Consider the following 26,989-nt stretch of genomic DNA (forward strand, 5'->3'; position numbering starts at 1 on the left):
GAGACAGAGAGTGCCCATGACGCCAGCAGTCGGAGGACTGCAGGGGACCAGGCACATTCTCAATGGGAGGCTGATGATGTGCCTCTGGAGTCGTCTGTGAGGCAGCAAACGCTGGAAGTCCAGCAGGGTGTGCGAGAGAATCTGGCAGAGATACATGAGGCTATGCTGGGCTTGGTCACCATGGTGGAGGAGTCACCATGGAGAGAGTGGTGACTCTCGTGGAGAGGCTCCTCCAGAAGACCAATCAGGACTTCCTGGGTGCACTTGAACCAGCAAACTCTCACATCGGCCTTGAGCACAGCTGGTCAGTGCCAGTGTGGGAGATGGTCTGGGCACCAAGTTTCCCAGCTCAGTGCCCATCCATCTACAGTGAGCAGGGAGGTCCGAAGTGACATCACGTCGGCGCAGCAGCTGCCTGGAATCTCTGCAGGCTCCTCTCATGACTCTGCAAATGAGGGTAGCAGCTCCTCCACCCCTCTGCCAGTGACTGTTGCATCTGATGAGGCTGCAATGACTGGGGAGGTGCCAGCTGTGGAACTGGCAACTCCCTCCCAGGTGGGGCCAGCACAGGCTCCACAGGCCAGAGGATGTCCGCCAGAGTAATCGAGGCCAACAGGACAGCAGAGTGAGCAGGCTGTCTCAGATGCCAGTGACAGCGAGGGTTCAGCACCTGACGTAGCACCCGAAAGCGTAAATTTAAGGCACGTTAGGCACACCCCGGGTTTCTCACTGGTGCTTTTATGTTGCCCCACAATGAGATCATAATTAGTTGGTTTGCTGTTTAACACCTTTGTCATTTTGTTTCTTTAAGTTCATTTTGTTATATCATTAAATTTACACATGTGACCATGGCTGAGGGTGACTCTTTTCCTCTGCAGGTGGATGGTTACCCATGATGTTATGAGTGAGTTGTGTCACATTGAGCTTTATTGAGAAGGTTCCTATCCAGGCAAATTTAGCACTCAGGTATCGAGTATGGAGCCTGCAGCACAGGCTTTTGTTAGAGGTCCATCTGTGGTGTTCTAGCTGAAGATTCATTGGATTAAAGCCTCCCTGGTGTCCCTGCCTCCCTGGTGTATGCCGGGGTCAGTGTCTACCCCCTCAGCATTTCCCTGTGTGTGCTCATCCTCGGACTCACTGTTGGACTCATCGTGTGCAGCCGCAGCCACTGAGTCTACATCTTCCTCGTCCACTGTGTCCCCCCCTTTCCAGCACAAGGTTGTGGAGAGTGCAACATGCAACCACTATCAGCGACACACGATCTGAGGAGTATTGGAGTGCACACCGAACAGTCCAGGCATTGGAAGCGCATTTTGAGATGACCAATGGCTCTCTCCACCACAACCCTTGTGGTGCCGTGGCTCCTATTGTACCGCTACTCAGCTTCTGTTCTTGGATGGTGGAGAGGCGTCATGAGCCACCTTCTGAGGGGATAGCCCTTGTCACCCAGCAGCCAACCATCCAGCCGGGCTGGAGCACTGAAGAACCCCAGCACCTGGGAGTGTCTGAGGATGTAGGCGTGATGGGAGCTGCCTGGGTACCTTGCACAGACTTGTAGAATCAGCATCCTATGATCACACACTATCGGCACGTTCATGGAGTGGAAGCCCTTCCTGTTGATGAAGGCACCGGGCTCACCCGCTGGTGCCTTGATGGCCACATGTGTACAGTCTATAGCACCCTGGACACGGGGGAAGCCAGCAATGGCTGCGAAGCCTCTGGCTCACTGTGTCTGGCTGGCCTGGTCCCAGCGGTAGTGGATGAAGGTCAATGCACGTCTGAACAGAGCGTCTGTAACCTGCTTGACACAAGTGTGGACAGCTGATTGGGAGACACCGCAAAGATCACCCACCGACCCCTGGAAAGAGCCAGAGGCATTGAAGTTGAGGGCAGCTGTGACTTTTAGAGTCTCTGGCATGGGGTGTCCACCCACAGAGTTAGCAGAGGTCTCAGGGCCTATCACCTGACAGATAGAGTTGACTGTCGCCATTGAGAAACGGAGCCTCCTTTGGCACTGCACCTCAGACATATTGAGGTAGCTGCTTGTATATCCTGGCAGCAGGATAGTGGCGTCTTCTGCGGCCCCTTCTGCCTTGGACTTCCTGTTGGCCTTGCACCCCTTGTGCCTGCGCCTCTCCTTCCAAAGGTGGCTCCCCTGGAGGCTGAATGTGCACCAATGGCCTCCTTCCCCTTCTGTCCCTCCCTTCCTCCTCAGAGGAGATGCCTCAGTGCAGAGCACATCTCCCATTCCCAGGCTAAGGGAAGGCTTCCTAAAACCTGCAGGCCCCAAAAAGGACCTTCACTGCAGAGTGCTGACCTGGAGGTTGTGAATCCTGTCCAAGCAGCTGGTATGGGTATTGAAGTATTTCTGCTCATGCAGGTAAGAATCAGTAACTTTCTAAATTAAATATCTGACTGAGCACATTTGAGACCCCACCAAGCCCTCTTATCTCACCTGTGGATGAGGTTTATACAAATGTCTCCTACCCGCTTGCCCGTTGCACCCGTGCGACGACCTGAAGATCGTACGGGTGCAGAAAAATCCCCGTCGATTGGTGCCTCGAGGGCCTTAAGTAGCCCATTAATTAATGGCGGGTGCGCATCGGAGATCATTGCATACCCACCCACCGAAATATCACGATGGCACCCAGTGACGTCAGGATGCTCGCCCGACCTCACCACACGTGATTTTAAGTGTTGGCACACCAATGGGAAAATTCTGCCCAAAATCTCACACACAGATACATTTTCTCACTCAGTCTCTCACACACATCAGGAAAAGCCTCATCAGTTAATCAATAATTAAACATACACTAAACTAACTAAACTCTGTGTGTACTCCGGAAACTGGTGTGTGAAGATGTGCATTATCGTGTGTGTGATTTTCATCCAACCCTGGTCTAATCTTGACAAAATGATGTGATGCTCCATAAAGTATGCAATACCACATGAGATGTGAGTTTCCAACAATATATTGCCTCAATGTTAGATGAAACGAGTGATGACTTTGATAAAATGTCAGTGTTCTGTAGTGTGTTTGGTGGAATCTGAAAAATGTCAAGAGTTCTTCACAGGAACCAAACCCAGTGATTAATGTTAGTGTCATCAGTTTGCAGCTCACTGCTCCATTTTTGGAACTGATGGGAATCACTCAATGCTGGACAGCAATCATGTGAGAAGTAAGGCCATTACCAGGCAGACGTTATGTCATTTGGTGAAGCATGCGAAGTCATGGAGACAAACGCGTGTTTACACTAGAGTGGTGATGGTATCTTCTGGTCTATTTTACTTCTAAGATAGGTGTAAAGCTGCCACAGGCTTGTTATATTCCAGGTTTATTTCAGACCATTGTGGGGTCAGGATTTAAGGACAATTTAAAAGATACCAATATATTGGAGTTTGGACTGTAAATGCACAGTTAAAGGCTCCTATAGCTAGGCTGCAGCGACAAGAATGTACAAATAATTTATTGCTTTTAATTTTAACCAATTCCAACAACAGTCAATTGATCAGGCAGAAAATAAAGCATTAGCAATCCTTAAAATTATACTATGTCATATTAAATGATTGTGACATGGTGTAACAAAACTAAGTACCACATTTATATTATACTGGATGGATTCAGGCTAGGCAGTTGCCCCCATGAATTGTGTATTTAAAACAATTCCTAGAAATGCCATTTTAAAAAAATAACAAATGAAAAACAAGGAAACAATTGTTCACCAATTTCTGAGTGATCTGAAATGCGGTTACTCCCAATCATGTCAAGCACATGATAGTTGGCTGTGATGGTAAATAGTTTAGGCCATTTCATTGCAAACCTGTTTCCCTTAAGTATTTAAACCGAGGCAGGAGAGCGACTTAGCACCTGCAGAGTCAGAGGTTCAACAGGAAACATTTCAGGATAAGAAATAAGTAATTGTACTCATCCTGCGTCAAAAAAGGCGCCTTGGCAATAAGGACACATTTATAACCAGTGGCTGTTTTACGAAAGTCAAACTTTCTGATGTAAAGAAGGGGCGGGATGAGGGGGTAAGTAACAAAGATTTGTTCCAATACAAGCTGTCAGAGAGATTTAAAAAAAAATTAAATAAATATTCCATAAAGATTCATTACTGCAAGATTTAATTTCACAACAGATCCTGCAGCCTAATCTGTAACCCAGTTCGTTCTATGGATTTGCTTTTACTGTCCATCCAGAAGCATTTTAAAATAACCAAATACTTTACTTCCTCGAAAAGAAGGCAGCTAGGCGCTGTTTTTTTATTGGAAGGACATGGAAATCCTGTGAGCTCATTTTCTTTAATTTTATGCCTCTATTTTTGTTGTTTTTTTTGCTGTCTCTGAGCTCAAGTTGGGACTTGACATCATAACATTGCAAAACAGATTCCTGCGATAAATCTGTCTTGTAAGAGAAGTTTTTTGTAGATACTCCAACAACAGTTTTTATTTTGCCACACAGAATAGCTGGGCCAGCATCTTTTACAGACACGATGACTTTCGCAGTGTCAGTGCTGCTCAGAGTGTCAGGGTTACTGCCAGCTCGCGGGTCATTCCTGAGTCTACTGTAGTTTTGATCAACCAACCACTTATGCTGGCCAGAAAACTCACAGCTGTTAGATGTGCCATGTAACACAGCCTCTACTTTCTGTGCACCCAACAGCGGCACAGTGTTAGACCAGGATTCGCTAGACTGAGGTAGGGGCTCATTCAATAAATTAGCTGATAGATTAGAAGATGCATTACCTGGAAGGTTCTGACTCTCTTTCACTTTCTTGGGGGTTGCAACTGATAAGTCCAGCACACCATCCTGTTCAATCTGTTGATAAAAAAACTCATTTTTCTTTACTACAGACGTTCTCTTCAGGGAAAGATCAAGCGCCTCTGCCTCAGTGTTGAATTTATAGTTTGCATGTTGATAATCTTGTACTCCTTGGTGTTGGATACACTCTAAGATTTTTTGTTCTTCTTTCTCATTTGAAGTCTGGGTGCTTCTGCTGGTGGTGCTGCCACTGTAGGTAGTTTTTCTGTGCATGTCTGTGAATCTGTTAGGATCAGGATCCTTGGCCACAGGAATGGGAATGGGGATGGGAATGGGTATTGGGACTGGAAGAGGAACTATTACTGGATAGGGGACAAGAAGTGTGGCAGGTGGAACTAATGGAGAAAACAGTCCACCACAGTTCTGGTGTGGAGTAGAGGAGAAGCCACCGGACATATTCTCGGGGCCTGATTGGACATTTGGTACTGGCGGCACTGTGCTATGTGAAGGGAAAAAGTCCTGCAGGACTGTAGCAAAACCAGGGATCTGAAGAGGAGGTGGTATGTCATACTCCTGTGCTGGATTTAAAGGTTTCTGGCCCAGTGGTTGAGACTGAATGCAAGGGCCAGCAGTGCCCTGGATAATGTGGTTCTGGACAGAGTTCACAGGGCTTGTGGTAGGTGAAGCAAGCAGCAGTGGAGAATTTAAATGCTGAATCAAATGTTGCTCCAGTAACACAGACAATGGCACTGCACCTTGATTAGTCATTACCCATGGTGCATTACCACTAGCAGCTATCTGGGCTGCTGAACTCCCAGCCACTTGCAAGTGGATAGGTAGGACCATAGGACTATCTCCTAAGCAAATTGGTTGCAGTACTGTGGCAGCCACTTTAAGTGATACTCCATTTGGTGGGTCTGTTTGTGGTGTCATAATGGAAGATGCTGGGACAGCTACTAAGGGGGAAAGTGCTTTTTTCATGAGACCTGTAGGATTGATATTCCATGCTTCTGCAGTGATGAGCTGAGTCACTCCATTCTCTAGTTTATTGTTTGCAATTGTAGGGGATGGAGAGTCTGTCACATCCATGGACAGGTTAGACTGAGCCTCTTTGCAAAATCGATCCATTTTATGCTGGTTCAAGCATTTTGTGCTACAGAACTGAAGCTTGCTCTCACTGTCACTAGTGTCCACATAATCTTTGGTGTGGTGGCTGTGTTTGCACCAATCACAGACCTGCAAGTTAATTAGAAAAATCTTTATTAGTGCCCAAAACCTTTTCAAACTGCCTCAGCCATTGTGGCGAGCTATAGAAGTCGCATAATTGTATGACACGTAAGACCATAAGACATAGGAGCAGAAATTAGGCCATTCAGCCTATCGAGTCTGCTCCGCCATTCAATCATGGCTGCTAAGTTTTTCAACCCCATTCTCCCGCCTTCTCCTTGTAACCTTTGATCCCCTTACCAATCAAGAACCTATCTATCTCGGTCTTAAATACACTCAATGACCTGGCCTCCACAGCCTTCTGTGGCAATGAATTCCATAGATTCACCACTCTCTGGCTAAAGAAGTTTCTCCTCATCTCTCTTCTAAAAGGTCTTCCCTTTACTCTGAGGCTGTGCCCTCAGGTCCTAGTCTCTCCTACTAATGGATACATCTTCTCCACGTCCACTGTATCCAGGCTTTTCAGTATTTTGTAAGTTTCAAACAGATCCCCCCTCATCCTTCTAAACTCCATTGAGTATAGACCCAGAGTCCTCAAACACTCCTCATATGTTAAGCCTTTCAGTCCTGGGATCATTCTCGTGAACCTCCCCTGGACCCTCTCCAGGGCCAGAACATCCTTCCTGAGATACGGGGCCCAAAATTGCTCACAATATTCTAAATGTGGTCTGACCAGAGCCTTATAAAGCCTCAGCAGCACATCCCTGCTTTTATATTTTAGTCCTCTCAAAATAAATGCCAACATTGCATTTGCCTTCCTAACTACCGACTCAACCTGCAAGTTAACCTTAAGAGAATCCTGGATTAGGACTCCCAAGTCCCTTTGCACTCCAGACTTCTGAATTCTCTCCTCATTTAGAAAAGAGTCTATGCCTCTATTCTTCCTACCAAAGTGCATGACCTCACACTTCCCCACGTTGTATTCCATCTGCCACTTCTTTGCCCATTCTCCTAACCTGTCCAAATCCTTCTGCAGCCTCCCCGCCTCCTCAATACTACCTGTCCCTCCACCTATCTTTGTATCATCTGCGAACTTAGCCAGGATGCACTCAGTTCCTTCATCTAGATCATTAATGTATAAAGTGAAAAGTTGTGGTCCCAACACTGACCCCTGCAGAACTCCACTAGTCACTGGCCGCCATCCTGAGAAGGACCCCCTTATCCCCACTCTCTGCCTCCTGCCAGACAGCCAATCTTCTATCCATGCTAGTACCTTGCCTCTAACACCATAAAACAAGAAATCCTCAAATGCTTAGGATATCACACCCAAGCTATGTTGGAAGGCTTTAGTTTTTTTTGAACTGATATTTCTTCATTTTCTTCCCTGTTTTGGTCTACTCATATAGTGCACCAACCTGGCCAAAAGTCAGGGCACAGCATCCACTCATAACCCCCCACCAGTGTGTCACTTAATATAACTTAACAGTTTGACTATGAAACAAATCTAATGTAAAATTCAGGAGAAGCTTCTTTTCCTAGAGAGTGGTTGCAATGTGAAACTCGCTATCAGAGGAGGTAGCTGCAACAAATCACATGGATACATTTAAGGGAAAGTTGGATAAACACATAAGGGAGCAAGGAATAGGAAGTTATGACGGTAGAGTGGGGTGGAATGAGGATAGTGTAAAGCATGGAGCAATTGGGCCGAATGACCTTTAGAAACAGAACCATAGAAAAGTTACAGCACAGAAGGAGGCCATTCAGCCCATCTGGTCCACGCCAGCCCGAGGACACCCAGGTGCCCTTTCTAATCCCACCTTCCTGCACCCGGCCCATAGCCTTGCAGCTTACAGCACTTAAGGTGCAGATCCAGGTACTTTTTAAAAGAGTTTAGAGTTTCTGCCTCTACCACCAACTTGGGCAAAGAATTCCAGACACCCACTACCCTCTACATAAAAAAGTTCTTCCTCATGTCCCCTCTACACCTTCTGTCACTTATCTTTCTCTGTGCAATGTAAGACTTTTCATTCCCTTCTATGGGGAAGCAAAGTCTAAGTTTAGTAACTTGCTATTTGGACAACAATAGAAATGAATATGCATCTGACCTCTGTGTGGCACGTTACTGAAGGCCCATTCCTCTGTTGACTGATGGGCAGAAGTACTAGCTGGTGTGCCACTGGCAGATACAAAATAGGATGGTTCCAGCTTCAACCCTGCCATGTGCTGAGTATACTCATCTGGGGCAGCAGCACGGGTATTGCAATTGGCTGCCGTGATCCTGAGCTAGGAAAGGGAAAAATAGGCCAAGATTCCTGCTCCCCGCGGCTACTCACTGACCTCTCCTACAATGCAATAACCCCTGCTTCAAAGTATGGGTATGTGGATGACAGGAGGGGGCAGGATCACATTGTTGTGTAGTTATACATACGCAGGCAATTTGATAAGATATTGATGTAAGCCAGAGCCTGTGGAACTGTATTCCAATATCTTTCTTTCTAGCAGGGCGCTACATTGGCATAATGTTTATCAAACATTACTTTAATCAAGCCTAAACAATTTAATGTTGCCACAGGTCTTTTATAGTTAGGTTAGGTTCGGCTTCTCTGATTTCCTCTGGTGGGTGGTTGGGTAGATGGCTTCATTCCAAAAGACTTCATTTGGCTAAACCCTCTCCCCATCATAAAAAAAGTGAGTCACGAGCTTCTTGAAGAAATTTTAATTACGGACTGGCAAATGCCAATCTTTAAAGGGGGCGTTGTCTTGTTGAACCAATTTGTGTTTGGAGATGGGGAAAGAGTCATCTTACGCGAGCATTATGGTGACTTCATGCACCAGTGATGTTACCATATCCAATAGGATTTACATCAGAAATACATGAAAAGGCTTGGCAAACACTGTGAAAATCATTTCTTATCAATGGTGAGGTAGTACAGTATACAATATGTATAAAATTTATCTTTGTAGCTTAATTTGTAGCATGTCCTCCAGAAATTCTTAATTTCAACATTTTATCTGATGCATTTTTAACATTTTTGAATATATATATAAAATATATATATATATATATATAAAATATATATATATATATATATATATATATATATATATATATATATATATATATATAATATATATATGGAATGTACACACGTATACACAGACATATATAGTGCATACACAAGTAAAATGTCCATGGCTATGCTCACTGCAAGTTAATGAATACTTTAAAAAAATTATACGAAGTGCCAACAGTTGGGAAACATGTGCAGGGATGTACTCCACAGTGCCATTCAGTGGCCACATCCTACACTTCATGACAGATGACATTGCAAAATTGAATGGGAAATTGCTGAAGAGAGAGGCATGTTGCTGAAGTTTTTCATCTTGCACTCATCAGGACAAACACGAGAATGCCAAATTTCAAACAATCACTACAACTGTTAATACAGGAGTAAAGGGTGCTGACTGGTTGGCAAATTGACTCTAGATGGCTGAATCATTGCCATGGAGAAAACAATGGGGAACTGCAGGTTCCCCAAGCTCCCTGGTAATTCAAAAAAGGTGCAAGGTTTGAACATATTCCTTTTGTTTGCAGAGAACTGGTCCCTGTGTATGAATGTATGTTGCTTCTAGCAAGGGTAAATGAGCCATGTTATGAGCTCCACTGATTATCTTAAATTGGTGGTCAGTGCAACATGCTCAGGTTTGTTCAGTAAGTGCTGCCCAATTGCAAAATCACATCCACAGTAAACAGTTTCTTTTGGGTTTTGCAAGCACTATTTGGTTGAGTACGGTCTGTACTCTGCCTATTACGCAAAACTAAAGGAACATGCTGTTTGATTCGATCCGCTAATCGCTGAAATGTGCAACTTGCGTACCTGGCGTTGCACTGGCACTGAAATTCATAGACATTGCTCAATTATGTGGTAGGCAGATCTTTTTGGACTGACAGCAGCATCTTGTTATTGGAAAATACCACTCGCGAGGCCACACCTGGGCTTCCAAAACCACTCCCCAAAAAGTCTATGGTTAAGTGTGATTCTGCAACTGGCTAGAACTTGCTGAGTAATCCTGAGTGTGCTAACACACCATCAACCAATTTCAGATAATGAGTCAAGCTCGTAATGCGACTCATTTATGCTTGCTAGAAGCAAATTATATCCATACACAGACACCTGTTCTCTGCAAACAAAAGGAATATGTTCAAGTCTTGCGTCATTTTTGAAATACCAGGGAGCTTGGGGAGCCTATAGTTCCCCATTGCTTTCTCCACAGCAGCACCTTGGCCAATTCAGATTTGACCTGCAAGCCAATCAGTACCCTTTGTACTTGTGGTATAAATTGTTGTGATCTTTTGAAATTCGGCATTCTTGTGTTTCTCCTAATAAGCGCAAGGTGAAAAGCTTCAGCAGCATGTCTCTCTTGTCAACAATAAATGAGAAATGTTGATATAACAATGAACTGGGGTAAATTCTGATAGAAAAGCACAACTGCAAAATCATAACCCAGATGTAAAGTTCGTAGATAGTTTGTGTGTGCTCCTACATCAAGGAATTGTGATTTTATCGATTATATTTTCTGACATTGATACAGCTTCGTGGAAGAATATGCCCCACTACACTGGACAAAATTCTAACAGGAATTGATGAATTGTGGGGTAATATATACTTGCTTCTTGACTCTTAATTATTGCTATATCATTATATTTCTTTCTGCCTTTAAATCACTATTGATGATATAGGTAGGCATTCTCACATTTATTTTAAGTTATAATCATAAACAACTCAGTTGAAATAGTGAATACAGAAATGTAATGTGAGCCTCCTAAATTAAAATCATCCACTGCAATTTCTAAGCTTTGGTCTCAAAATGAATCACTGATAATGCAACATAAAAACAGTTTTTCATTGCAATAAATGCCACTTATGAAAACCATCATCACTAGAAGATGGCCTTATCTTCACGTGATTTGGCATCTTGTGTTTTTGGAGACTGGGACAAAATTTTGAGGTGGGCAGGAGGGCATAGTTGGCGAGCCTGAAAGCGGCCCCCTTGCCCGCAATTGGCCCCCCGGTCACTATTTCATTCTGGCAGGCCGATTGAGGCCCGGCCAGCAGGAAACATAGCCCCTCACTGGTCGGGAAGGGGCGGGTGCCTGTCGGCTGCCGGGGCCGATGATGACCTGGTGGCTGGTTTAAAAACGGCCCAGGCAGCCCCACGGAAGGACGGCTCCTCTGCGTCTTCAATGTTCAAGCGATGGAGTCGAGGGCGGCTGGATACGGCAGGTGGGAGGGCAAGTCGGGTCGGCACTCGGCCCCCTGCTTTTCAGATGAGTGCCTTGCCACCCTCCTGGAGGAGGTGGCTGCCTGGAGGGACACCCTTGTCCCCAGAGATGGGAGGAGGCCGCCACTGTACCTCAGAAAGAGGGCATGGGAGAAGGTTGCAGTACTAGTTAGCAGCCATGATGTGGTGTGGTGCCAGAAGCGCTTCAATGACCTGCTACACTCAGGAAGGGTCAGTGTGCACAAGTGTTAAGGTATGGCCATCCCCGTGGACCTCAGGAGCGCTAGAGTCTGAGTGCCAACTGTCCGAGACTTCGGAGCTGGCCAAGGGGGTGAGTCCTGGCTGCTTGGACTGGGTGCCTTGCGGCTCAAGGGCCACAACTTGGATGAGCCCTGCAAGGTATTCCCCAGCTGGGGTTAGCCAGGCTGCAATGGCACTGCAAGGTAGAGAGTGGACTAGTCAATGCTTGTCTGTTCTTTCAGGAGAAGACAAGCCATAACCAGACAGAGAGGGCAGCCCAATCTGCTGCTGGTCCTCACCAGGTTTGAGTAGGGCGTCCTGGAGTTGCAGAGCCGATACACTCACTGTGCAACCGGGTGTGGCAAGGTGGGGGTACCAGGCGAAGGTATGAACGCAGTGCACAGAGGTGAGAGTTTCAGATTGTGCAACCATTCTAGTGTAGTCTCTTCATTGATGTGAGCCTCAAACTTGGAGTCCCCATTGATGATTGAAAGACGATGGCACCATGATGCAGATCTCCATTGTCTCACCAGGGTGCCTGGCATGCACAGTGACAGTGTGATGACTTTAATTGTTCTCCCTTAGATTCACCAGCAGCTGTTCGCTCTCTGGATCCCGAAGGGCCAATCCTGATGCTGTAAAACCACCAGGCTTCATTTGTACCTGTGTCACACCCGTTCTCTGAACCAGATGCCAGTGCAGATACCAGCACCTCAGCAGGCTAGATCGGTGGCTAGACGTAGGTTCACATTGGTGAGGGAACTTCACACTCACTTGAGGTGCAGGCGGAGGCAGAGAGTGCCCAGGGTGCCAGCAATCGGAGGATGATGCTCAGTTGAAAGCAGATGATGAGCATCTGGAGTCATCCATTAGGTGGCAGATGCTGAATGTCCAGCAGGATGTGCGGGAGGATATGGCAGAGGTCTGTGTGGACCTGCATGCCAAGGTCTCCACTGTGGAGAAGTGCACGCGGAGCGAGAGCGCTGCGCTGACCCTCATGGCTGAGAACACTGCCTCCTCCATTGAGAGAGTGGCGACTCTCGTGGAGAAGCAACTCCAGGAACTGCATCAGGGGTTGCTGGGGTTGCACTCATACCTGTGAGTCCTCACACAGGCACTGACCTCAGGTGGTCAGTGCCAGTGTGAAAGGTGGATGAGGCACCCAGTATCCCAGCTAGGTGCCCGTCCATCGATGGTGAGCAGGGAGGTTCAGAGTGACCTCACGTTGGCGCACGAGCTGCCTGTCGTCTCTGTGGGCTCCTCTCAGGATGCTCTGGATGATGGCAGCAGCTCCTCCACCCCTCCACCAGTCGCTGGCATCTGATGAGGCTGCGGGGACTGGGGAGATGCCAGCCCTGGCACTGTCCGCTCCCTCCCAGACAGGACCACCACAGGTTCCACTGGTCAGAGGACGACCGCCAAAGTCATCAAGGCCAACAGGACAGCAGAGTCAGCAGGCTGTCTCCAATGGCGGTGCCAGTGAGGGGGTGTACCAAGACATAGCACTCGGAATAGTAAGTTAAAGGCACCATGAGCACAACAGGGACAGTTTGCGGGTGATTTTCTGTTCATTTCTGTTTGGTTTATATGTCTGCTGGTGTGGACATCAACACCAGTAATGGTCATGTCATTCAATGTGACAATAACATTAAATTTGCTTTGGTTCTGATGGCCTGACTATGCTTCACCTTTTTTCTTTCAGGTGCAGCATACGCCCAGTATGTGATGCTGGGTGTAAGTGGCTGGATACTTTTTTTGTATTGAGTGGACTTTGGGTTCAAATGAAAGGGTCATTTCAGACATCCAGGACAGAAGCGGCAGCCCTGGCATGAGGTGCAAGCAGATCTTTGGTAGTCTAGCTGAAGGAATGTTGGATCAAGGCATCCCTGCCTCCCTGAAGAGATCTGCCTGCACACCCTCAGCATTCTCCTCACCGTGCTCCTCTTCTGACTCACTACTGGATTCATCCTCTGTGGCCTGTGGAGCTGTGTCAAGATCCTCTTCCTCCAGTGGGTCCCCCCTTGCCAGTGCCAGATTATGGCAGCATGCAACCACAATCAGTGACACCCGCTCTGGGGAGTATTGTAGTGCACCCCCTGAACGGTCCAGGCATTGAAGTGCACCTTGAGAAGACCTATGGTCCTCTCTAACGCCGCCCTTGTGGAGGTATGGCTCCTATTGTAACGTTGCCTTGACTCTGTTCTTGGATGGTGGAGAGGTGTCATGAGCCACCTCTTCAACAGATAGCCCTCATCACCCAGCAGCCATCCATCCAGTTGGGCTGGAGCACTGAAGAGCCTCGGAACCTGGAAATGTCTCAGGATGTACGCATCATGGGAGCTGCCAGGGTACCTTGCACAGACTTGCAGAATCAGTATCCTGTGGTCACACACTATCTGCACATTCATAGAGTGGAAGCCCTTCCTGTTGACGAAGGCACCCGACTGACCCACTGGCAACTTGATGGCCACAGATGTGCAGTCGACGGCACCCTGGACACAGGGGAACCCAGCTATCACTGCAAAGCCTCTGGCTTGCTCAGCCTGGCCTCGTCTGTACATTGAAGAATAAAGGTCAATACCCACCTGAACAGAGCTTCTGTCACCAGCTTGACATAAACGTGAACAGCTGATTGGGAGACTCCACAAAGATTCCCCCACTGAGCCCTGGAAAGAGCCGGAGGCATAGAAGTTGAGGGCCACTGTGACCTTCAGAGCCACTGGCCTGGGGTGTCCACCCACACAGTTAGAGGTGATCTCAGGCCTCATCATCTGACAAAAAGAGGTCACAGTCTCCCTGGAGAGGCGGAGCCTCCTTCACCATTGTACCTCAGACATACTGAGGTAGCTGCATCGCTGCCTGTAAACCCTGGCAGCAGGATAATGACGTCTTCTGCAGCCCCTTCCACCTTGGACTTCCTGCTGGCCCTGCGCCCCTTGTGACTGCACCTCTCCTCCCACAGGTCCCTCCCCTGGAAGCTGCACTGGGACACATGGCCTCCTCTCCCTTCTGCCCCTCTCTTCTTCCTCAGAGGAGGTGCCACCAGCAGAGACCACAATCCCCATTACCAGGGTGACGGAAGGCTGTCTGATACCTGGAAGGGTCCACATGGTCTGAATCCTCCGGGGGCCTTGGAGACACCAATAAGTCCTGAAATGAAGCCTGGAAATGCTAAGAATGAAGCCTTAAACTGAGATGAAGCTGCCAAGTACCAATAAGCAACCAGCAGCAAACTATCTCCCAGAACTCCTCACTACTCACACTGGCAATGCTGCTGATCTGCCCTTGAATGAGGTTTTTGAAATTGTCAGCTGCCCGCCTGCCCGTTTTGCCTGTGTGACGAGCGTGAAATCACACGGGCAAAATTCAGCTTAATTGTCTTTTTGTTGGTCTTAACTGGCCTCGTAATTGATGGCAGGTGTGGCTCCGACTCCTGCTCGTGCCTGCCGAGCGAAACATCGTGCAAGTGCGCAATGAAGTCAGGACGCTCACCCAACGTCAAACGTGCGCTATTTTATGCTCGAGCGTGCTGGACTTTGTCCCTCTCATTAACAAACATGGGTACACTGAGTATATCCACCACTACACCTCATTTTAACTAATTCTGATTTTAATGTCCTACTTCCTCCCTCTGCACTATCCACTGCTGTTACGACTTGGAACAGTTAGCAGCTATTAAGAAACCTATGCCCTATGGGCTAAGGAGTGTTACGTCTCAAATCCATTACAGCTGGCATCTAACCAGCAATGTGGAAAACTGCCCAGGTACATCTTTGTTCACAAAAAACAGAACAAATCCCATCCGGTCAATTACAGCCCCATCAGTCTACTCTCGATCATCAGTAAAGTGAAGGAAAGTGTTATTAACAGGGCTATCAAATGGCACTCACTCACAAATAACTTGCTCACTGGTGTTTGGGGTTGTGTTCCACCAGGACCACTTGGCTCCTGACCTCATTATAGCCTTGGTCCAAACAGAGACAAAGAGACTGACTTCCAGAGATGACTATCCATGACATCAAGGCAGCATCTGACCAAGCACGGCATCAAAGAGTCCTAGCAAAATTGAAAACAATGAAAATTGGGGCAAAACCGTCCACTAGCTGGTTCATACTTAACACAAAGGAAGGTGGTTCTGGTAGTTAGAGGTCAATCATCTCAGCCTCAGGACATCGCTGAGGAGTTCCTCCGGTTAATGTCCCTGGACCAACCATCTTTAGCTGCTTCATCAATGATCTTCTCTCCATCAAAATGTCAGAAGTGGGGATGTTCACCAATTACAGCACAGTGTTGAGTTCCATTTGCAAATTCTCAGATAAAGAAGCCATCTGTGCCTGCATGCAGCAAGATCTGGGCAACATTCACACTACACTGTTGCGTTTTGTGCCTCAGAGGGACGCAAAGACGACTCTCACCAAGTTCTACTGTGAACAGGGCTTTTTTACAAATGCATTTAAAATGTCTGTTGCCTCAGGCTTCCAGCTTAGTTTCTGTTTCTCTAATCACACCCAGAGGCTCACGGTGAGCAGTCAACAGACATACACATTCAAACATCGAACAATTGAACGCAACATCTTTTCCCTCTTGTAAAACCAAAGGTTCATTTTTTAAATTAAACCATCCTGAACAACAAACATACGTACATCGAGACATTTCTTAAAGTTCAGAGTATTTCTCCTAAGTACAGAATTAGTCTTTAGGATATGAAGGAAGCTGATGAAGGTGCTGAGGTTTATGAATTTTAGGTTGTGGTTCTGCTTGTTGAGGAGGATGATCAACATCACAGTTGCTCACAGAAAAGGAGGTGCATTCTCAATCACTGTCTTTGAAATACCTGGGTCTACTCATTATCAAGTGTTTCACGTTCCACTTTGTGTTGTCATCCAACAGATAAGCTTTGATACTGAGCAACCGCTTGATCTGCTTTGGTCTAATGGAGATGATGTGAGCTTGTGGCCGCGATTTCCCCACTTGATGTGAATCCAATCTCCAATTTCAAATCATAGTTTCCTCGTGCATGTTCATCTGTCGAAGTACACCTTTGCTTTACCTTGTCACTTTCTGCATTTGCTCGCTCAGTCTCATTGGATAGGGGTGATAGATTAAGAATGGTAAGCGACATGCAAAAGTTATGATCAGTCATAAGTTTGGCCAGGTGTCTTTCCGGTCAGAGAGTATAGAATGGATTGATTTATGTGAAGTAGGATATGAACGGACTGTTCAAACGTTTTCCACTCCGACATGCTGGCTCTCAGACTGTCCTTGATCACCCTGTTGAATTGTTCGATGCCATCATTCGATTGCGGGTTGTATTACAATGTCAGATGGTGGTGAATTCCATAGCTTGCTAGGAGCTGCATAAATCGACTGGAAACAAACTGCAGTCCATGGTCTGTAGTGATAGTCTCCGGCAAACCCCATTTTATAAACAACTTATCTAGAATGTCAATAACCAAAGTGATGGTTATGGAATTTGTTGTAACGATTTCTGGCCATTTGCTATGTAGATCATGTACAGCAGTAGAAAATGCTGTTTGCTTGGGACTGTTTGCACTTCTCCAAAAATATTAACTCGGAGTGGTTGTCATGGTTTTGTTAGCCACGGCATCAATTGTAGAGGTGAGGGACACAGTTTAACAGATGTTTCGCTGAATTTACATGCTATGCAGTTTCTAATGAATTCTTCTAAGCAGCGGTCAATTGCTGGCCACCAGCTTACTTTATGGGATCATTGTTCTATCTTAAAGACACCCAGATGTCCTTCATGGGCAAGAAACAATACATATTGCTGTAGTGTTTTCAGGATAACCACTCGTGTGCAATACAGTTGGCATCAAACAAAGTGAGCGTATTATGTACTCTGTAGTACGGGACCAGTTCTTGCCCCATTTAATGAGGCCACTTGATCTTTAGGTTCTGGCTTACTTTCTGCAGTATACTGTCTGTCACCGATTTTGCCTCCAACTCCTCTCAAGTACCAAGATTCATGGTCAGGTGTGAAATCACAGCGATCATGTCTTCAAAGTGACAAGTTGCTTCACTATCACTAATACTGTCTGTGAAAGTAGTACGGCTAAGCACGTCAGATACTGGACCTCAAAGTTGTAATGAAGATGACGATCTGACCATCTGTAGATCCATAGAGGTCGATGACCAGGTCCTGACATGGCTAACAATGTCGTCAGCGCTTGATGATTATTGCAAAGAGTGAATTTGTGCCAATACATCTGCCAATGTTCACCAGCTTAGACGCAGTCTAGTACTTCCCACTTCTTCAGCAGAGGATTTGCGTTCAGTTTCTGACAACAGGTGTGACACATAAGCAATTGGTCGTTTGCTTCGTTCAAATGTACTGAGTACAGCTCAAATTGCATCCCCTGACATATCTGTGGTGACATTAATTTCCTTACATGGGATGAAATGCATGAGGACTGGCGGAGATGCTATCTTCATCCTTAATATGTCAAACACTGCTTGCTGAGCAATTGTCCATTCCCATTCTCAAGTGAGCACCATTGATACCGACTGGTCATGTTCTGCATTGTTCCTTCCATGGTCAATGGCATCAATCAAATAGGTTGAGCGTCCTTTCAATGTCAACGAGGGAGTTCAGGTTCAGTCTGGGGGGGGGGGGGCGGAGGTGAGGGGAAGGAAGGGGCCCTGCAATCACAAAGGGTAGCCCCCAAGAGTGACCCCAGCCCTTCCTTCCCGCCCATTAAACGTTGCATGTAAAAAAAAAAAATCGGGCTTCTTACTCCCACCCTGCTGCCCACTCCAAACATATTATGGTGTGGGCAGCATATTATCAGGGCTAGTAGACTTGTTAACAAGCCTAATTGACCCTTAATAGGTCGTTCAGATATGGTGGGTGAGCTGATTTTGACTCCAGCCCTCCCCCCCACCCCGTATTATGGTGGTGAGCTCAGGGGTGGGCAGGAAGGTGGTGGGATGGTCGGCCACTCCATTTTATGTGACCCACCCACGTGGGAAACATGCCTGTTGGGGACACAAAAAATTCAGCCTGTAGGATGTGAACCTGTCAAGGTTGATGTTTTTGTTGTGTTCTGGAACTGATCGTTCACAAAACTGGAATAAGCTTGAACAGAATCTGTCGAAGGAGTGAGAGAATGCTGTGAAAAACAACCGTGGTAGAGTTTGTCGCTCAATATAGATACCTATGCACCAGCATTGATGAGGAGCAACACTGAAATGCTCACAATCCCGAAAATGACCTGGTGCCTTACTGTCCGTGCTGATATACACATGCCATATCTCACTCTCAAGAATAGATTTTTTCACGTCAAACTGATGATGTCTTCATCTTTGAGGACTTGCACACCTTTGAAGTGATTCCTTTTTAAGCAGGAGTTACACTTCTCCCCTTGAGCTGACTAGGATGTTGTGAATTCTTGGGCACCTCCACAACTTGAGCACATATTTGAGGGTGATGGGGCAACTGTTGGTAAGACTGCTGAGGTCTCATTTTTGGTAACCCTTGCACAAGAATCGTTTGGGCAAGTTGTGTCTGTAACCGTGGCTCTGAAAGTGAATTTCTGTGTAATCTCTTCAAATCAAACATGGCGCATTCAATTTGGACTGCCAAGGTCATTGTTTTTACCAAGGTTAAATCAACATCCTCTACGAGGAGGCGTTCCCTAATTCATGGAATTGAAGCCTTTTCAATAAATTGGTCATGTTGAAGCAACTGCCACAACACAGCTACATATTGTTTCATGGGCTCACCATTTCCCTGGCATCTCTGGCAGAATGTACACTGCTCGATCACCACACTTTTCTTTGACCTGAAGTATTTTTCAAGCACACTTACTGCCCATCAATTGTAGATGTGCCTTGTGAGCTGCTTGAATACCCGCTGATGATTGCACAATATTCAGCACCATTCGCGACTCCTCAGATACTGAAGCAGTCCATGTCCAAATGCAGCAAGACCTGGACAACATCCAGGCTTGGGCTGATAAGTGGCAAGTAACATTCGCGCCACACAAGTGTCAGGCAATGACCATTTCCAACAAGAGAGAATCTAACCATTGCCCCTTGACGTTCAATCGCATTACCATCGCTGAATCCCCCGCTATCAACATCATGGGGGGTTACCATTGACAGAAACTGAATTGGACTAGCCATATAAATACTGTGGCTACAAGAGCAAGTCAGAGGCTAGGAATCTTGCAGTGAGTAACTCACCTCCTGACTCCCCAAAGCCTGTCCACCATCTACAAGGCACAAGTCAGGAGTGTGATGGAATACTCTCCACCTGCCTGGAAGAGTGCCATTCCAACAACACTCAAGAAGTTAACACCATCCAGGACAAAGTAGCCCACTTGATTGGTACCCCATTCACAAACATTCACTCCCTCCACCACCGACGAACAGTGGCAGCTGTGTGTACCATCTACAAGATGCACAGCAGAACTCACCAAGGCTCCTTAGGCAGCACCTTCCAAACCCACGACCAAAACCATCTAGAAGGACAAAGGCAGCAGATAGATGGGAACACCACCACCTTGAAGTTCCCCTCCAAGCCACTCACCATCCTGACTTGGAAATATTTCCCTGTTCTTTCACTGTCGCTGGGTCAAAATCCTTGAACTCCCTCCCTAACAGCACTGTGGGTGTACCTACACCACATGGACTGCAGTGGTTCAAGAAGGCAGCTCACCACCACCTTCTCAATGGCAATTAGGAATGGGTAATGCTGGCCCAGCCAGTGATGCCCATACCCCGTAAATGAATTAAAAAGAACTCGCTGGCCTTCAGCCCTGAGGCAATGGATGAACATCACCTTCTCATAGGTCTCTGCCACCTGTAGACCATCCATACTCATTACAAGCAAGTGTGTCTTGAACCCTGAAATCCATTGATCCCTTGGAGTGGGTAGACCTCCTGGCGAAGAAAGGAAAGGTACAGGAGCTGGTAATTTTAAATTATTCTCCATCTTTGTCACCAGATATTGTGTTTTACGCCTCAAAGTTATGACGAGATGACTCTTATCAGGTTCCATGTGTGAACAAGACTTTATTACAAATGCTCTTAAAGTGTCTCCTGCCTCAAGCTTCCAGCTTGGTTTCTGTTTTACTCACCACAGCCACAGCTTGATTCACAGCACATAGGACATTGAGCATTCAACAGACGGGCACAATCAAACACCAACAATTGAACAAAACACACACAGCACATATGAGTACCAGGCAATGACCATCTCCAACAAGAAAGAATCTAATCATCTCCCCATAACATTTAAATTTAAGTCCCCCACCAAGAACTGGGGTCAGCATTGACCTGAAACTTAACTGCACCAACCACATAAACACTAGAAGTGGCTAGAATAGGTCAGAATCTGGGTACTCTTATAGTGAGCGACTCGTCTACTGACACTCCAAAGCCTGTCCATCATCTACAAGGCCCAAGCCAGGAGTGTGATGGAACACTCTCCACTTGCCTGGATGAGTGCAGCTCCCACAACACTCAAGAAGCACCCCACCATCCAGGAGAAAGCAGCCCTTTTGACTGGTACCCGATCCACCACCTTAAACATTCACTCCCTCCACCATCAGCACACCATGGCAGTTGTGTGTACCATTTAGAAGATGCACTGCAGCATCTTGCCAAGGCTTCTTCGACAGTACTTCTCAAATCCATGACCTCTACCAGCTGGAAGGACAAGTGCCGCAGGGGTATGGGAACACCATCCAAATTCTCTTCCAAGTCAGAACTATATCGTGCTGTTCCTTCATTGCTGCTGGATCAAGTCATGGACCTCTCTCCCTGACAGCACTGCGGGTGTACCTACACCACAGGCACTGCAGCAGTTTAAGGTGGCAGCTCACCAGCACATTCTCAAAGACAATAAGGGATGGCCAGTAAGTACTGGGCTTGTCAGCGGAGCTCAAGTCCCATGAATGAAGAAAAATAAATCATTATCAGCAAGTCCCGTGGCAGACCCTGAACCAGTAAATAAAATTAGAACATTTTGATAATTGTTCATTTCTTTGAAAATATAAGCCCAAACTTCAGTTTTCAATTGTAAATTAGGGGCTTTTGTTGTCAAAAGGTGGTCTCAAAACTAAGCGAAAATTTCAAGTTAGCGGTAAACTAACTTGTTTAACCAAACATTCTCTCCTCTAGTACCCCGGGTACAGATTTCTTGCCAATTCAGTGTATTCATCAGTGAAGTGAGACAATCTGAGCTGAAAACCTCTCCAAGACTTCAAACACAGCAAATATTTACTTAGCAACTTTAACATAATGAAACATTCCAAGGCACTTCACAGGAGATAATGCAGTATAATTAGACACTGAACCACATAAGGCGATATTAAGTAGATGGCCAAATGCTTGGTCAAAGCGGTAGGTTTTAAGGAGCATCTTAAAAGAAGAGGCAGAGAGGTTTAGAGAGGAAATTCCAGAGCTTAGGAAGCTGAAGGCACAGCCACAAATGGTGGAGTGAGGAGAAGCTCAATCACACAGTAATTTCCCAGGAAGTTCAAACCTCACAAGCTTTGGATGGTTTTAACTGTTTCACCAGAATAGTTACCCAGGAAAAGTTAGAAAAGTCAAAACCACTTCCAACTCCTGAGTAACTATAGTACTGACCCCCCACCCCGACCCTGCAAGCAACCCCCTCATGGACACCCCCATCCCCCAACCTGATGAACCCCCCAACCCCACATGGAACTCCCCCTACAACCCAATACCCTGCCATGGGAGGTCCCTGACCACATGACCCCTCCACTGACAACCAGACAACCCCCGCACCCCCCCCACTCCGACCACCCGACACAGCCCACTGATCACCTAACCCCCACTGATCACCCCACTACCTACATTGACCACCCGCGCCCCCAGCCCCCAATGACTACCCGACCCTCACTCCCCCCCCCCTGCCAAACCAACCAACCGGCCTTCCCCCACCCCAACCAACTAACCCCCACCCTCCAATCCTATCCACTTACCTTCTCCCTGGCTTCTCAAAGTGGCCGGGCCTTTAAGCTTACCTGCTTTACAGCAGCTAGTGCTGTAAAAATAGGGGGCATGGCTTCCTTACCTCTGACTCTGCTGTCCTCGACATAAGACCTCGGGAACTTGCTAAAACAGATGTTTCCTGAGTCGGAAGGTCAGGTGAGAAAGGAGAGGCTGGATTTTAAGGTAAGAAACTAGGAGCAGAGTGGCAATCTGGCTGTTTGCCACTCCGTGGAGGTTCGGGTCCTATAGTTTCAAGTTTGGTGTCATTTGAAAATTTTTATATTGTGCTCAATGTCAAGAAAGAGATTAGGGCATGTTAGTAAAACCTGCTGATAAAGGTGGGCTTTAGAGAGGGTTTTAAAGAAGGAGCGTAGTGGAGAGGCCAAAGAGTTTAGAGACGGCATTCCAAAGAGTAAGACAAACATTGTTGTATTCATGGCCAACAATCAGAGACAGAGCATGTAGAGTAGAAAACTGCCAGCAAGTTCCTATTTACCAACGGTAGCAGATGATAGTTGTATGGTGCGAATCCCAAAAAACCAGATTGAACAGAAACAGCTAAAGCAGGCATAAATCCATTTTTTATTTGTGTGAAATGGAGTTGATTATAGCAAGACTCCCTTGCGCAACCTTACTTTGAAATTAAATGCTTGGCTGTCAGTCAACAAGCAACTAGAACACAAAAGAAAATTGAAAGCAAGTGAACATTTATACTCCTCTAATGGCTTTGAGCTCTGCTAAACTACCTCAAAGTGCTAAAATTCAGATCCTATCATATTTATAAAGTTATTTTATAGTCCAAGCACGAACTTGTAAAATTACCTCTTTGAGGTGTTTGTAATCATTAGATTGTTCTACTGAATTAATGTGCAGTAGTTTTTTTGTAAATTACTTTCTGCTTCACTCATCTTAAAATGCCAGGTTACTTCAGTTGCTTCCAGGCCTCCATTAATCTTGTTCTGTGACCTGTGTAAGACTGACTATGCAATTTTCTTTTCCCCCCCCCCACTATAAAGGAACATCTGGCCTCCACTAACCTCCTGAATACCCTGGGTAGCTTTTTAAGTGGAAAATCATTAACAAGAAAAACTTTCCTATTCTCAAATCACTGCACAGTCTTTGTGGAGACAAAGTCCCACCTTCACACCGAGGACACCCTTCATCAGGTTGTGTGGCACTACCACTGTGCAAAATGTGACAGATTTGGAATGGATCCAGCAGCTCAAAACTGGGTATTCAGGAGTTGCTGTGTGCTATCAGAATTGTAGCAGCAGAATTTCATCTCACCACAATCTGTAACATCATGGCCTGGCATATTCTTTTCTTAATGAGGAGAGTGTAGGAGAGCGCCCCTGGAGCAGCAACAGGTATACCTAAAATTGAGATGCCTGCTTGGTGAAGCAACAATACAGGGCTACATGCAAATTAAACAGCGGGAGCAGCATGCAATCAACAGAGCTAAGAAGTTCCACAACCAATGGATCACATCAAAGTTCTGCAGTCCAGTTGGGAACATTGGTGGACAATTGAACAACCAGAAGAGGTGGTTCCACAAGAATTCTCATCCTTAATGATGGAGGAGCCCAGCAGGTGAGTGCAAAAGACAAGGTTGAGGCATTTGTAACCTTCTTCAGCCAGAATTGCCAAGTGGAAGATCTCCTGACCCTGCTCCTGGAGTTCCTACCATCAGAGTCACAAGTCTTTAGTCAATTCGATTCACTCCACAAGATATAAGAAATGACTAAGCACACTGGCTACAGAAAAGGCAATGGGCCCTGACAACAGGCCAGCTGAAGGCTTGTACTCCAGAACTAGCCATGTCTCTAACCAAGCTCTCTCAGTACAGCTACAACACTGGCATCCACCTGGCAATGTGAAAAATGCCCAGGTATGTCCTGTCCACAAAAAGCAAGACAAATGCAATTCACCCAATGACCACCATCTGTCTAATCTCAATCATCAGCAAAGTGATGGAAGGTGTCATCGACAGTACAATCATATGCTAGAAAGAAAAGGTTAAGAAAAAATTCAAAATAAAAGTTTGCATTTTTAAAATCACCAATTAAAACCAGTAGAAGTGAGGCTTGAGATAGTTAATTTTCAGTGCCAGGGACTTGACTGGCAGTAATTAACACACATCACTTTGCTAAAAGCATACTTAGACTGAAATGTACTAGCACAGGAATTTCACACTATCCAATGCACTTCAGTGATGAGCCAATCAGCAAGATGCCATTTTCACGAAGAATATGGTGGAGAGGAACCTTGGACAGCAACTTTTGGATTTCACTGTTTAACCTCACATTTGCTTCTCACCTGAACTTGCTGTGACGCTTTCACACCACATAATGACGAGAAGCATTATCCTCACAATTACTCTGACAGCAGTAATTATGGGCAGTGCTTTAAGGATAGCCTCTCACTAGCTTCTGACCCAATATTTCAGCCCCAGGACTCTCTGGTACGCAGGTTTCATGCACTAAGCACTCGGAATACCACTATAGTGTACTAGTGAGCTTATTTAAGTGCAGGTGTACACAGCAGAGGAGGAATAATGAACTTGGCAATTCAGCACCGTGAGTACACGATCAGCCCCAAGGTATCTCCACAGGGCCCTGTCCCATTGCTCTGTGATCTTCGGAGAGTGGCATTGACAGCTGCTGTCCTTCTTGCAGCAGAGGGTGCTCAATGGAACATGGTAAGAGGAAAATGCAGGAAAATTAACAGAAGAAGTTGTGATGAAAAAAAAAACTTACGTTAAGTTTATATCGGAGTCGTAGCAGGCCTCGGGATTTCTGCGCACGTGCTGACTGGGAAAGGGCCACAAACACACAGTTCATCCATTTTTACCTCTTCAGGCCAGGAACCGGCCCTGCGCACATGTGCAGAAGAAAAGAAAGAAAAGTGAAACGGCACGAATCTGAAGGTTAGGTGACTGAAGAGCAGTGCCATTGCAGAGAAGGTTCTCCAGGGAGCAGGATGTGGGAGGGTGACAGGGAGAGATCCCAAACCAAGAAGAAAGTCCATAACAAGGGAGTGGGACAGAAAGAAGCCCCAGAAAACAGACCCAGGTAAGGGACAAGGACAGAGATCAGAAACAGTACCTGTTAAGTAAGGTTGAGAAAAAGGAGCAGAACATAGCCTCCGAATTAGAGAGAGCTGCAGGGAGCAGGCTTGAAGCAAAGTGGGCTCGAGAGAAGCCTTAAGATCTGAGAGGGCAGTTGAAGGTTGGTAACTCCATGCGGCAGGCCGTAAGGGCAAAGGTAACCTTTTGGTACCCTACGTTCTAACTGGCATGGCCAAAGATCTGAAAGTGTGGTTGGAAGGTGAAGCTCGAGTGTACTTGGCAATCCAGGGAAAGGAATCTCAGAAGGTGAGATTGAAACCCTGGAGGTGGATTCTTACTGAGGCCATCCGAGTAGGAGTGACGTCTGGAGAGAATTCCAAAACGCAAATTTGGAGATTGGAATTCCTTGTGAGAAAGACAGAGTTTCAGTGAAACCTATTGGCTCACGGTGTGACGAGCATCTGGGTGGGTTGTTGAGAAATCCACAGAATCTGCTTTGGTCGCATCTGTCATTTATGTTGAGTGTAGTGTGTCTGTCTACAGTTCACCAGTTCATTCACATGCACTGCTTACTTACCCTGCTTATTAGAGTATAAGATAGATATGGTAAATTGTTTTATCTTTCAAATTTGTATGTGTCTGTAAAGATAAAGCTGGGGTGAAAGAATAGTGAATCTTTGAATCATTTTCTTGTGTTTGCACTGAGATCTTTCCAGCATTTTTGCCTGGTGTAACATCGTTCATTCTTCTTGTTTAATAAATGTTTTATTCTTTGTGTTCAAAGTTCATCAGCAGACTCCTGTGAAATTTGTTCAATAACTGTCCTCCACGGTTTAAAAAAAAGGTTAAGATCTATCAAGCCCGGTTTCACTCTGGGATCTGGCTTGTCCAGTATTAACGTCAGCTGGGATCATAACAGAGGGCGGAATCTTCGACTTAGCGAACGGGGGCGGGGCCTGCTCGTCGAGGCGTAAAATGACTCGGGGTGATGTCAGGCACGTGTCCCGATGTCACCACGTCATTTAGATCTTCAGTTCGGCTGCGCACCCGCCAAACTGTCAAAAGCCGATTAAAGCCATTTCAAAACTAATTAAGGCAATCAGCTGAGTTGCCCGTCCAACTTTAAGGTTGTCGGACAGGCGAAGAGCCTAGACGGCCTTCGCGTTTTTCACAGAACCTCATCCACAGGCGGGATGAGGTTTCATGAAATGATTTAAAATTTTCAGAAAAATTATTAATATTAATGCACATGTCCCAGCTCATGTGACAGTTTCACATGAGGGGACATGATATAAAAATTTTCTCACTGCTATATTACGCTTTTTAGACTTAAAACTGTCACATGTGTAAAAGAGCGCACTCCTGACTCAGGTAACCCCCGCCTCGCCCACACAGGGAGCGCTCAGCACTTCCGGGTGCATAGTACACTGGGCCGGCCTTAATTGGCTCACCCACATAAAATGGCAGCGCAGACCCGATCAGGGGCG

The 26,989-nt window shown here is 46.2% G+C and overlaps 1 protein-coding gene across 1 annotated transcript in view; it reads right to left on the reverse strand.

Moving 5' to 3' along the window:
- Positions 1-4,225: 4,225 nt before the first annotated feature.
- The window catches only part of si:ch211-161f7.2 (retinoic acid-induced protein 2), an 85,542-nt gene continuing 62,778 nt past the window's right edge, over positions 4,226-26,989 (reverse strand). Inside the window, exon 2 of the mRNA XM_041211772.1 lies at positions 4,226-5,998. Coding sequence (XP_041067706.1) covers positions 4,226-5,998 — 1,773 coding nt within the window. The remainder of the gene's footprint in view (positions 5,999-26,989) is intronic.

This window comes from Carcharodon carcharias, chromosome 18 (assembly GCF_017639515.1).
Source record: "Carcharodon carcharias isolate sCarCar2 chromosome 18, sCarCar2.pri, whole genome shotgun sequence".
NCBI lineage: Eukaryota > Metazoa > Chordata > Chondrichthyes > Lamniformes > Lamnidae > Carcharodon > Carcharodon carcharias.